Source organism: Colias philodice, chromosome 20 (assembly GCF_061535455.1).
Source record: "Colias philodice isolate Cphi_HAF_F1 chromosome 20, ilColPhil1 Martin Lab GWU primary, whole genome shotgun sequence".
NCBI classification, from domain to species: domain Eukaryota; kingdom Metazoa; phylum Arthropoda; class Insecta; order Lepidoptera; family Pieridae; genus Colias; species Colias philodice.
In genome coordinates, this window is record NC_143105.1 from 3,450,047 (window position 1) to 3,463,452 (window position 13,406).

Sequence of the window (13,406 nt, forward strand, 5' to 3'; positions counted from 1 at the left end):
CGCAAATTATATACAGAGCGTATGGCTCTTTTCTGTAATGTGTGTGTGTGTGTTTCTGTATGTATCCTCACTAATCCTATCCTATCATACTTCCTACTAATATTATAAATGCGAAAGTTTGTGAAGATGGATGTGTAAGTTTGTTACTCTTTCACGCAAATACTACTGAACCGATCACAATGAAATTTAGCACACAATGAGGGTAACTTGAATTAACACATAAGGTTTTATAATATTATAAATGCGAAAGTGTGTATGTATGTATAATCCGTTTTCACGCTAAAACGGATAAGCCAATTTTGATGAAATTTAACATCGGGTTTTATTTGACCATGGAGCCATCCATAGGGTACTTTATTTATTTATTTATAAGCTTTATTGCACACAAGCAGAAAATACAAATTTTACTTAATAGGACACATTTAGTCAAAAGGCGGCTTTATTGCTCCAAGCAATTTCTTCCAAGCAACCCATAAGAGCATTCTTTACCCGCGACTTCGTTCGCATGTACGAAAATAAAAAAGAGCAGAGCCGCTGGCTAAAATACATGTGAATGACTCAAGCAGATGTTCAAGGACAAGTATAGTTAAATAACAAACACAATTTTTTCATAAAATAATTTATTTAAGTTATAGTGGTTACTATATATGTTTAGGTACATGCGACAGTAGTCACAGATGCGGCAAATGAGCTTGGCCATATACAGTGTGGAAATTTGTTGACGGACCACTTCATTCAAACATTTAATTTTCTTTTTCTGTTTCTCCAGTTTTTCTTCTATTTTTTTTAATTCTGCGAGTGCTGAAGCCTAAAACATTAAAGAAATTTTAATTATTGATAACAGTTCTCATAATTATACACATGAATCTGAGCATGTATGACTAAGACTATGAAAAAGTTACGTATTGAAGTTCCCTTTTTTTAAACAAGAATAATTTCATATAGGTTTTCTATTCAAGAACTGCTCTAACCAATTCAAGATCCTTAGCATCTTGTGGATGTGGATAACCTGAGCATGATGGTTGATCAGTAGTATTTGATATGTCAATTAAAGCAAATTGAGATGGATGGTCTGCCTGAAAGAGATAAAAATGTTACATTAGATATGGTCCCAAGTAATAATAAATAGATTGCTACAGAAACATGGACTCAATGTTTGGTAAATTGTAAAACTTTTAGTATTTTTTTTTATTAAAATAATTTATTGAACAAACATAGTATATTATATATACTTATGGAAAGTGTAGCTTTCCAACAACGAAAGAATTAAAAAAATTGGACCAGTAGTTTTGAGGTCTTTTTGTGCATACACAATCAAATCTTTCCTTTTTACAATATTAAGTATGTATAGAAAAAGTTTGAGACGATGTAATAAAAGTTTCACTTTAAAAGATTTTAATAATGTAGGTAATATCTTAAAAACTAAAAAATAACTCAGTAGGTTTTAAGTACCAGTCATCACACCACTTGTCTCATGACACTCTAGGTCTCTAGCGCATATAAGTCAAAAAAGATATTGTGAAGCATATAGCAATTAGATTAATCGGTCAACAGTAAGGGGGTAAAATTTCAATTACTACCTTGTACCTAAAAAAACAAACAGGATGAGCTAAATAAAATCTATACTATAATATTATAAAGCTGAAGAGTTTGTTTGTTTGTTTGAACGCGCTAGTCTAGGGAACTACTGGTCCGATTTGAAAAATTCTTTTGGTGTTAGATAGCTCATTCATCGAGGAAGGCTATAGGGTATATAATATATATCACCACGCTTCGACCAACAGTATTGGAGCCACGGGAGTGAAACCGCGCGGAGCAGCTAGTTGTTTAATAAAAAGATTGATGAATTATTTACCTTTGCAAATACTGTTGGGATAGCATCATCTCTCAATCAAACGATGTTTAAAGTCTTATTAAATGCGCTCTCTTCAAAGTGCAATGAGCACACATTAATGTTTTTAGTTCCTGGCCGGATATTTTCTATGCCAATCTTTTCCAACCATGCCTTTCGCCGGGATTCGTTACTTGGTAAACTAAAACGAGAAAATATACAAGAATATATAACTTCGCACGTAATTAATAAACAAATTAATAATTTATCGATAAGGTGTTTATGCGTTGATGTTCGACACTAGCACTCATGTTTATGTTTTCGATGCAAATGAAATAAGGAGAATATTGCGGGTTTCTACAGCTCATAATAACTAAGATGATTAAATGTAAAATGATTAAAAGATTTCTATACACTTGATAATAAATACACTTTAATATAAGCAACAATTTAACAAAATGTTAGCCACTTACCGTTGAAAGGTTAGATTCGGCCTGTTTTTGCTTTGGCATAGGCCACAACCTACTATAGAACACTTCATGGTACCTATTATTATTTTCAATTATACTTATTACACTCGAATATGGTCGAAAAACACTGTAAAATCATAAAAATTTCACAATGACATCTTCTCACATGTAAACAAAACCGTATATTAAGATGGCGTCCGTGGCAGCAAAGGTACATCGATGCCAATGAAGAGGGCGCTAATAAAAAGAGTGTAGATGCTTTTTCTAAGGTAAAACCACTGTTGTGAGAAAGAGATGGGTATATCATTATTATTTCCGCGTCAAATTGAACAATTACGGCAGTTCCATAGGATTCTTTGTTCTGAGGTACAAAATATTATGTTGACAGTTGACACTTGACGCCACAGACTTGAAAATAAAAGGTACGTGTACATATATTTACATTAGTGCCATCTAGTGGCTCTGGAAGGAAAAGAACATCAAGTCTGTGTTTAACGTGCCATCTAGTGTGTTAAAAGCAAAAGACTAAGAGATATAATCGAACATGTAGTACGTTTTTTCCCCACTGGCGCTTTAATTGCGTAAATTCATAGTGCATATTTTTTTGTATGGAGTGCACCGTCTGTTGTATACGTAGTATATTATTATTAGTCTGTGATATCACTATCAATGGGTTGAATATGTGGTTGATTTCAAAATAAAATTTGATAACAATTTTTTGTTTCATTCTCTCATTTATTTTTCAGAAAAAAAAAACATATTGGGTAATTATTTTCTTAATAAACCTAAAACATTAAAAACATAAACACTAGATTACTTACTTGGTCTGTTATGTAAGTAGCCATTAAACTGAGATCTTAGTTAGGATTTGTAATACCTAGTAATGAAGTATTTTCTTCTGCCCAGCAGCTGATACGATTTCATCATCGGTTAATCCATACTAATATTATAAATGCGAAAGTAACTCTGACTGTCTGTCTGTCTGACTGTTACTCAATCACGCCTTAACTATGGATTGGAACCAAATTTCATGCAAATTGCATGAAATTTGTTATAAAGATATTTTGATACCCGAGAAAGGACATAGGCTACTTTTTACCCCGGGAAATAGGATAGGTTTTATCCCGGAAATCCCACGGGAACGGGAACTATGCGGATTTTTCTTTGACTGCGCGGGCGAAGCTGCGGTTGGAAAGCTAGTTTCAATATATAAAGTCATAAGTCTACTCTTTCGTTAACCAATTTTTGACTTAAAATACAAAACGGTCAGACTTTTCTTTCGATTACCAAACTAACTTTGTCTCCAATTCTGGATTTCGATAAAAAAAAACAAATCAGAAAACTTTCTGAAAAATAGATAGTAAGTACCGCAATAATAGATAAAAGGACAATGGTTCCCAATTCGTACCGTTTGTCTATATATTAATTACAATGGAATTTCTTATCGATAATCACATAACGGATAATGCAGATAAAAGCTATGAATACAGAATATTAAAACCTCAAGTGTGATAGCTTGACCGTTACTCGAACTAGAAGTACTAGGTCATACAAGCCTAACAACATGGTCTAAAAATTTACTGCTCTCCGGTAGTTTCGTAAAAGGAAACCTGCGTTGTGGAATTTAATGATCATTCTAAAACGCCTACAGTGTCTAGATTATGCTCATAATTTTCTTGAACTGTTTTGGAGAAAAATGAATGTAAACTTCTTTAACATTTGATTTTTGTCGAGGATTCTGAACCTATTCCGATCTCGTCACTGAAATCACAGGACCTAAATATTATAACAATATCTCCTAGGAATTGTAATACTGTGGCACAAAAATATTATATGCGGCACTAGTACTAAAGTACTGAAAGAGGCTTGAACTTTGAAGGAAGTAGGAACATAGTGGAATTAGTCAGAAGTCCACTGTAACAATGTTAAGTCCGAATGCGTATATTGTGTTTAATTCATGCATTCCCTACTTCAAAAATAACAAATACGGAAATACCCTAGTGCTCTATTACCGAAAAGAAGAAAACCTTTTGAATTGATAAAATAAGGAAACATTATCCATTTACATAATGCATTAAACTCAATTAATTGTTGTGACTAAATAAATACATCATTTCATCTCGCAAATGTCTTGCTAGGTATTACGAAAACCTAGGAATTTGCGATTTTTTGCGGTCGGTTGATCATACGATTGCGCACCATAGCAATTTATTCTGTGACCATTCACCATAAGTACATTATTGCTTATATCTTATCAGTTATAAGGTAAATTATATTTTAATGAGGACCAAAATATCTTATAATTGCTCTTTAATTATAATTTTTTAATGTTCTATTAAATACAATGGCATCTTGGTATTATCACCACATCACATGTAGCTATTTTTGCAAATTTAAATTGTTTACTAACAGTACAAAACTTGCATCTACATAATGAGAGATACCTTACGTAATCAACATAACCACAAATTAAGATTTGTTTATTTATCTTAGCATCGCCATATTAGCCTCGATAAAAAAGTGTCACCATCTAGAAAGTTGAACGCACGCGAAATACTCAACTTCAGAACTACTAACCAGTATCACATCCAACCTTATGTTTACAATTTCTATTGAATATACAATTAAGTCATCGGACCACCTTTGAAAACGCCAATTATTATCGTAATAGTATTACAAGGACATTAATGCTAACTATTCGAAACATTAATAGTATTATATTATGTTCCATATTGAAGAAGGGATTGGGATTGTCATTGTAAACCATTGATTGTATAAAAAAGGAAAGAGAGTTTTATTGAGCTTGCAGTAATGGTAGCGACCCAAGTATGCAAAATTATCAGTTGGCGATGAAGCCCTAAAATAACAATTTTGAAAAGTCTCACACAATGTTCCTGAATTTTCTTTTGTCCCCAAAAGACGAATACAGCTTCGAAATATTTATAAGCTATCGAATGACATACTGCAACACTAAAGCATGACAATATGGTGTTTCGAAGGTCGTTTACAAAGTAAAGAAGCAGTGAAAACTTTCGACAAGCTTGGGAAAATTGACGTCGCCTTGCCCTATGCGTGAAACACGTTAAGCCCGTTTACTTTCATTATAATGAAAGTGGAATATTCTACTCGTAATTACTTGTAATTACATGGTTCTATGAAAGTATCGAAAAAAATAATACTTAGTTGTTTTTAAGTATTTCGAACGAAGCATGAAGTTTTCTAACTATTAGTGTAGTTTTAAAATCTTGAGTGTCATCTCTGCCTATTGTTGTAGTTTTGTAAGTAGAAACTGCAACAAGTCTCCAAATCAAGATAGTGATGTAACCGACAATCAAATACATCGCTGTTTTACAGGTTTTAACCTTCTCAGTCATATCATGCATTTGTAGTAAATATTATATTCTGCATAATATAATGTGTAATATCTTTTTACTAAGCCATTCATTAACTTCAAAAGCTTAATTTTATTGTTTTAAAAAGCCTAATTATTTCAATGACTTTTTTTATTTGAGAACAGATATATAATAGTAAGTAGTCAAAGTTCCCATCTTTCATTCGTGTAAAAATAAAACAAATACGCCTAATAAAAACCACTATTTCCTAAACGAATAAATTTATTTTATTAATTAAATCAAAAGCGCGTGTGAATATGACTCATCTTTGAATAACTTTGCGTAATGTGTTTAACATTTTTAGAATTTATAATGATATCCTTTTTGAACAGACCACAAAGTGACCACAGTTTAAGTTTAGTTCAAAGGATAACAGCTCTGAAACAGGGCGTAATTAGAGAAGCTAACGGTGTATCACGGAGGCTGGACGCCCGAGGCCAAGAAATAGAAAAAAAAAGTAAATTATCAGAGACCCAGCCACTTTGCCGACGACAGCTGCGAATTGGCGCGAAACAGGTTTTGGCGGGAGCGGTGACGTCACCTGACATGTGGCTCCTCCAATTTTGGACGTCCTACGTGCAAAAAATGAACCTCCTTCGGATTACAGATTCATTCGATTTTACGGCTCCTTATTGTTACGTTACAGCATTATTAAAACATGGAACTCTTTGTTATTGCACTGACAGGTGATATTTACGTGTTTTTGTGTTCAAGATTGGTATTTCGTGGAAGTGGACCTCGTAAAATCAATTGTTTCAGATTTGGACGAAAGTAAAACTTGATCTTAAATGAAGTCAAATTGCTAATTCGGGCGACATGCACTTTTTCAAAGCAATAAATTATAATTATGTATTGGTAAGTAATCCAATTAGATGAAATTAATTCCACGTAGGTACCTATGTAACAAAATTTACAGAAAAACAAACTAACTTGATTGAATATTTTTTGTCTATAATCTTTCGAGCTCGACTTTCTCCCATAATTTGAAGGTAAAGCAAACAAAGAAATATGATCATAATCGGATTACTAGTTCGGTAGAAATGCGTGGACAATTAACAAAGCATAGCTCTTTTTGTAGGTACGCTGTGAATATTTTTAGTTTTATAATTATTTAGAGTAATATTTATAAAGCTGAAGCCTGAAGAGATTGCCTGTTTATTTGTTTTGTCCAACGCCCTAATCTCAGGAACTGCTATTTTGCTGCGAATTAAAAACTCTTTTTTTTGCTAGTTCATTTATGGAGGCCAGCTGTTGATACAAAATTACTCTTCTGTTAACAGAACAACAAAGAAAAATCTTGCAAAAAAAAATGGATAGCAGAATTTACGTCGCATGGGTCAGAAATCAGAATGAGATTTAATTCTTTATAATAGGCTACAGAGTATCTTATTCAGAAACAAATTAGTTCATCACATGAGTTCGTGATCTTCAATTACCTTACGTAAGTACTAAGTACCTACTGCTTTTAATTTTATTATTTGCTATGATGCTGTTCGCTCAGGCTTACTCCACCCGAGTACCTATACCTTTTCTGTCAGTTATCAATTCACTGTCTACTATGAATTTTATCTTTATTTGTTAATTATTTCATTGAAGCAAATATTCAATTTTCTATAACACTCAAAGTATATTAACTTAATACTATAATTAAAAGACGTATCAAGTGTGAGATCAAATTAAGTTCAAATCTTTTTTGGCCAAATAACCTGTTTTCTTACATTATATCAATTTAAACATCGATGTTAACTTTTTGTCACAGATTAAAGAAAGATTCGATTTCAAGGACACGCAAAAATGGCCGATAAGGATGTGGGTACCGCGAATTTTATTTACATAAAAGTTTTTTACACTTTTTACCATTTCCTAAATGTGAGTAATGCAATAGCAATGTTCTAGGTTTTTTATTCGCCAAATGTAGTAGGTACTTAGTTACTTAGTTAGGGTTTACACAAATAATATTTCATGTGATCTAGAGATTAAATAGTGGATTGTTATATGAAAACCCAAAGAGAAAAACAGAGTACCTTCTTATATTACCTTCTTCAATGTTTGTCTGTTTTAGGAGTACCTAGAATTTAGCGATAAAGGAGAAGAAGAAGGCGAATTACGTTGGGAAGGCTTCTTACTGGAACTGCAATTTTATGGCATTCTTTTATAGAGCTTTCATTATTAGAGACTTTCTTCATAAGCTTAAAGGTCTTCGAAGTATGTACATATATTTAATTCATTGCATTACAATGTAGCGTTTTAACTTTTATCACAGGACAATATTCCATTCATTTAACTTCATTTTTTACAATTCCACGAATTTCGTTACAACATTGATAAACAACCGGCACTTTAGATGCCAATTCAAGTTTATTATACAACTTATCTTATTTTGCTCATCCATTCATTAACATAAATATATATTTCGTAAGTTTACACAAAATAGCACTTCTTTTCATAACTTTAAGAACTTTTGAAATCAAGAAAATTGAGATGGGTATATTTTCAAAACAGTTCTATCACAGATCTAGTACAACAGTTCTATTAACGTTCCAATGCACAGAGAAATGTAAAAGCCCAACATACCGAACATGTCATCGCATACTTAAAAAGCATATTGAATAATTGGGGAGTCATTGCACTTATTCATAGACCAGTGTGCAAGGGAAAACGTGTTTTGCCTCATCGATATTGCTTACCTGAGAATCACTCCGGACATGGTTCAAATTGTTGACCACTAGACCGTTGTCTGTTGCCATTGTATCCATTGTAAAATCATCATCCACTCACACAGAAATATAAATCAATCCACCACACATATCAAATTCAAATAGTACCCGACCGGCGTTAATTGAAACATAGGCAAGTGAATACTAAAGAAAACACGAGCTTATTTGGTGCTACGTTTCACTACAAGTTACGGAACTCGATAAAGCTTTCTGTCATTGTTACGTTATTAAATTTTAATAAATAACACTGCGTTTAACAGCTCGTTTCGCCGACCACCGATCCTAACTAAGGACGCCAGGCAGCGAAAAGTTAACCGTGCGTGATTTCTCGGGACTTTCAAAAGCAAATGGTCATATACGCTATCAATCTTTGCATACCAGAGTGGTGTTGTGAAACGGAGATTCTTGTTAAAACGGGTCCGCTGTGCGCGAGAAAGGGACGGCACTCACGCAGGTACTCCGTACCGAAGTGGACCAACAGTATCTACAGGTTTTGCTCCCACTACAAGGCACGGCGCGGACTGAGAGCCTCCGAGCTTGAAAGTTGTAGTTGAAAAACATAATAAACGCTGCGCAGTCGTCACTAGACTTGACACTGACTAGTTTTTGCAATGCCTTACATGCCAGCTTTTAGACTTATAATCGAGCGTCTAGGCATTCATAGGTCAATAGTAGGACCTTGTATGATCAATTTTTAAGTATACAAGGGTAATAAATCTTTTAAAAACAAATCCATACAATTGGTCATGGGGAAACGATTGTCCGAATCGATAAATTGAACCGGTTCAATGCATCTCTGGTGAAGGTCGTCAGCACAGCTACGATATACTGTACTTGATATTCTCCTGACCGAAAACATCACATATTCGACTTTAAATACTTGGAATAGGGACCACATAAAAAGTCAGATGAATCGAAGGATTACCACCGACAGGTACGAACACATATTTTCAAGCTCGCACACAAATGCACCTCAGGGAGGCTAGGGATTTTTACCTGGTCCATTCGTTTCTATGCGTTTCGGTGTTTTATGTTTATAAATACAACGTGCATGTATCGAATTGATAGGCCATGGATGATGGTCATTTTGTTTGATTTAGATGCGTTAGTAATGATCCATACACCATAGGCATGGATTATTACGTGTGATTCATTTTGTAGGAATTCTCAAACCGGATTGGTATTCAAAATATTTTCCATTTGAATCGTTTGTAATTTTTGGTGTCATTGCTTCATGTTTGAATGAGAAATAATTAACCTCTTTGTTCATTTGCGGCCAATAAGAAGAATTAAAATGTCATTTTAATGTCATGAGTCGTCAAGAACTGGCCCTCATAATAACCGCATCGGCTCTGTTTTCTTGTGTTGCGACGGTTTTAGAAAAAACCGGCCGCCAACGATGATAACAATGGTAAGCAAAACACGATTGGTAATTGTAACATTTCAGTATGCGTGAATCACGCCCGACTCGCCCGAGCCCTCGAATAACTCCGAAATCAGAGTCAATTTGTTCTTACTGCTTTCAGGTGGCAATGCTTATAATATTAATCAGTATTGAGACTATTAATTTTATACTGCCAAATATCTTACAACAATATGATAAACATTCTCCCACGCACTTTAAAAATACCTTATGACAGTCATAAAATGGTGATTTTTAACAAGATAACTATCATCAACACTACGTGCTGTTCATACCAGACTATGTTTGATATCAAAAGCTTATTATGACTCCCTTCAAAATTAACTTTTAATACTCAAATATTTTTATTTCTCAGGCCACCTAAAACCACCATAATTACCGCAGTCAACATGGCACCAAAAGAAAGAACCATTAAGCCATCCTGTAGTCCAAGGGTCTTCATATAAAAGCAATACAATAAAAATTGCAATAGCTAACAGTTACAATGATCAACCACGACCAGTAAGACGTGAGTGTAAGACTATCTAAGCAAAATGAAGCCCGGAATCAAACCCACCCATTTATGGCATTGGACCAGTAGAAAACTTTTCGAAAAAATGATAAACGATCGCCTCTCAATAAAGGGTATCCACCACAGAGATGTACACGAACAGATGAAGACCACAATTATTATTGGTTGTATTGTTGTATCCTTGATGTATTCATACGGCATATTCAGCCCACAAGAAAAGTATACGACGTTTATAAAAGAACATTCCTGTAATAGTTCTGCATATAGCGCCCCACAATCCCCTAAGGAGCCAGCAAAAGATAACAAAATTGATCCTTGTCCATCGAGAAAGAAATAATTGCGAAAATTTTTCAAACAAAAATGAATCCTGAATAAATTCTCAAACGAAATACTGTGTATGTAATTTTTAACCAATATTTTTTGCTATTTGGTTTGCTATTTTTGTCCTCTGGGTATTGTCAGGGTTATATTATACGAATTTACGATGATTCATCAAGGAGATTAGATTTTATTATCCATTGCAAGGATTGAACATTGTAAAATCGAACCAAAAAATATAATAGTCGTATAAAACGAATAGATGATCTAAAAATTATTTCTTGAAATGACAGATTATAAAAATACTGACATATATTTATATGTGTACACTCTTTTCACATGTTAGATCATTGCAGGCACAAGGCAGCCACCTAGATTTTTCAATTTTATTGTTTCCACTCATTATATTCTTGGAAATTATTATATCTGGGTAGCAAATGGAGCAAATTCTAAAAGCAGTAGTTGTATCTGTTACAGTTGTAGCAGCATACCATTACTACGTGACCCACAAGTGATTCTAAGCAGTGTAACTCTGAAAACCTATAATTTCATTGCTTCTTTAATATCACGAGCTCGTGGAGCTCATCTATCATAAAGTGAAGAAACATTATAGGATACTCTGTGCTTTCTTACCTCAATAAATTTAGCCATGATTGCATGCCAAATTTGAACGGTAATGATGACATACTTTAAAATTTGATAAGCAAGAAAAGAAGAAGTCGCGGAAATATTATTCTCCAAAGTTTATACCTCACATTCTTTATAGAAAAAGTTGGTACGAAATGGTTGTGACATGGACTATGAAATACAGCTGAAATGGACGCACGGGATGTTGTAAAAATGACTGTTATAGTTGCATCCATGGGCGCGTTACTTGGATATTCCTATGGTCTCTTCCCAAGCCTATTTCCAGAGACACCACAAAATAAACCAATGCATATGCAGGCAAAAGACAAACGGAATGACGGAGGGACAGTGAAAAATCCTGTTCGTCTCGATAATATTGTAGGGAGTATGAAGGAGAATTAATATTTTATGTCTCATTAAGTTTGATACCCAAGAATGTCTTAATATATTTTGATTTTATGTAAATTGTGGTGATTTTTATTTGATTTTGGATCGGGTTTGATGAGGTTGGTAAGTAGGCTGTTATCGATACTACTCATATTACAGTTTTGCTTTAATTATTATAATTATAGGCTGAATAATATTTGCATTAAGATTTTGATGATGTTTAGGCCTAAAGGACGAGAACTTGAGGATTTAACTCAATTGCAAAACAACAGATAGTACAATATGCAGCATTTATTTTGTACATTGTTGTTAACGCACCATACTTCTATAACTATGAAATATACATCATCATTCTCAAGGAACTTGGTGCAAGACTGAACGTCCATGAATGTACCCAAAATCAAGACCTTTTAAAGTAATACATTTTCATACGTAACTTAAAAGGAAATAGCTAGCGCGCCAGTAAATAATAATATCTTCCTAGGTCTGGCTAGACATGATTACATCATCGTTGCTTTAACTTCCGACCAACACAAACTATTAACAAACCTAATTGCAAATATATGCATACAACTGCAACGTTCAGTTCAACAGTCCAGAATATAATTTTATACGAAAAGTGATAAATTTAATATTATTCGAATATTGGCAATCAAATTAAGTCTAGTTCTTTGAGATTCGAATTATCAACCGACTTCAAGATAATAGTTTCTCAATTCGACTGTATTTGTTTTTGTTTTTTAACTTTCGACCGGGTGAACCTATTTTTATGATTCTTTGTTTACTCGTAATGTTCGTTCGTACTTTTAGCAACTAATAAGTAATAATTTTATATGATTGTCTATTTTCTACAATCTATAGATTTGTGATCCGGGAAATAGCTCAATACATTTCTACATTACCACTTTAACAAGGCCAGAAATCCTGTTTCAGACATCTTATTTACACATAAAATATGCACTGTCCAGGCGACCCAATTTTTCGTAAATTTATCTTTCAAACCCTACAAATTTGTTTACATATGCGTAACCATTCAGTTGCGACGCACGTAGCGTGCAAATACCAGGGGAATACTCTCTCTGGGGAAATCAACGGTTAGTGATGCTTTTACCATTGAACAAGTATACTTAAAACTTACAAGAAATACTAATTTTAAATGCAGTTTATGGATAATTGGTTAAGTTTTGAAAGTAAATATCGAACTATAGAACTCTATAAAGTTTTGATTGAAATAAAAAAAAATCTTGATTTTTCAATTATTCAGAAGAGGAAAAGTTTGCAGTTTAGTTTTTTTTATAGAGAAAATTCAAGTGACATTGTAAAAAACCATTTGTCTTATTGACTGATAAGTCATCAAGTGGTTCTGTCAAACATCTGCCACAAGCTACCAATTGGCTACCAATATTGATATTGTCCTGAAGAATTTTCCTAAAATCTAATAGCGATGTTTGCTAAACGACTATTAGACGTAATTGTATTTTCAACGTCCTTTTTTGTATCTTACAAACTAATGTCTGTATTTATAGAGAGATATCGCACGAAGCGGGTACATGCAAAATAAATGTAAATCAGTTTCGTGAGTATGAAAGTTATTCTTACAGCTATTTGAAAATTATTATCAGCGTTTTAATTTATTCCGCGTTATTAGTCGAGCTACATGCAAATGAGCTGAGATTCATCTCTTGCAGTGGAAATAAATTTCACACAATATGTCAGTTATAATGATTATA

The 13,406-nt window shown here is 33.5% G+C and overlaps 1 protein-coding gene and 2 long non-coding RNA genes across 8 annotated transcripts in view; 1 reads left to right on the top strand and 2 right to left on the bottom strand.

Annotated features, from left to right (window-relative positions):
* LOC149479341 (uncharacterized) overlaps positions 1-13,406 on the top strand; it is a 381,306-nt gene that overhangs the window by 75,839 nt on the left and 292,061 nt on the right. The window lies entirely within an intron of this gene.
* The window catches only part of pyd (zonula occludens-like protein polychaetoid), a 100,610-nt gene that overhangs the window by 43,301 nt on the left and 43,903 nt on the right, over positions 1-13,406 (bottom strand). Inside the window, exon 1 of one of the 5 annotated variants that reach the window (XM_089707910.1) lies at positions 8,381-8,738. The exons of the other annotated variants lie outside the window; for them this stretch is intronic. Coding sequence (XP_089564036.1) covers positions 8,381-8,449 — 69 coding nt within the window. The 5' untranslated portion in view covers positions 8,450-8,738. Of the gene's footprint in view, positions 1-8,380; positions 8,739-13,406 lie in introns of those variants that run through there. 5 annotated transcript variants of the gene reach the window in all.
* On the bottom strand, positions 594-2,946 carry LOC149479348 (uncharacterized). 2 transcript variants are annotated; one of them, XR_016317256.1, is made up of 4 exons: positions 2,305-2,946; positions 1,856-2,033; positions 972-1,076; positions 594-808 (listed from the first exon to the last, which is right to left on the bottom strand). It is a non-coding gene; the product is annotated as an uncharacterized LOC149479348 (long non-coding RNA). The 2 variants fall into 2 exon arrangements; XR_016317257.1 differs by lacking the exon at positions 972-1,076 and having other exon boundaries at positions 597-808; positions 2,305-2,937.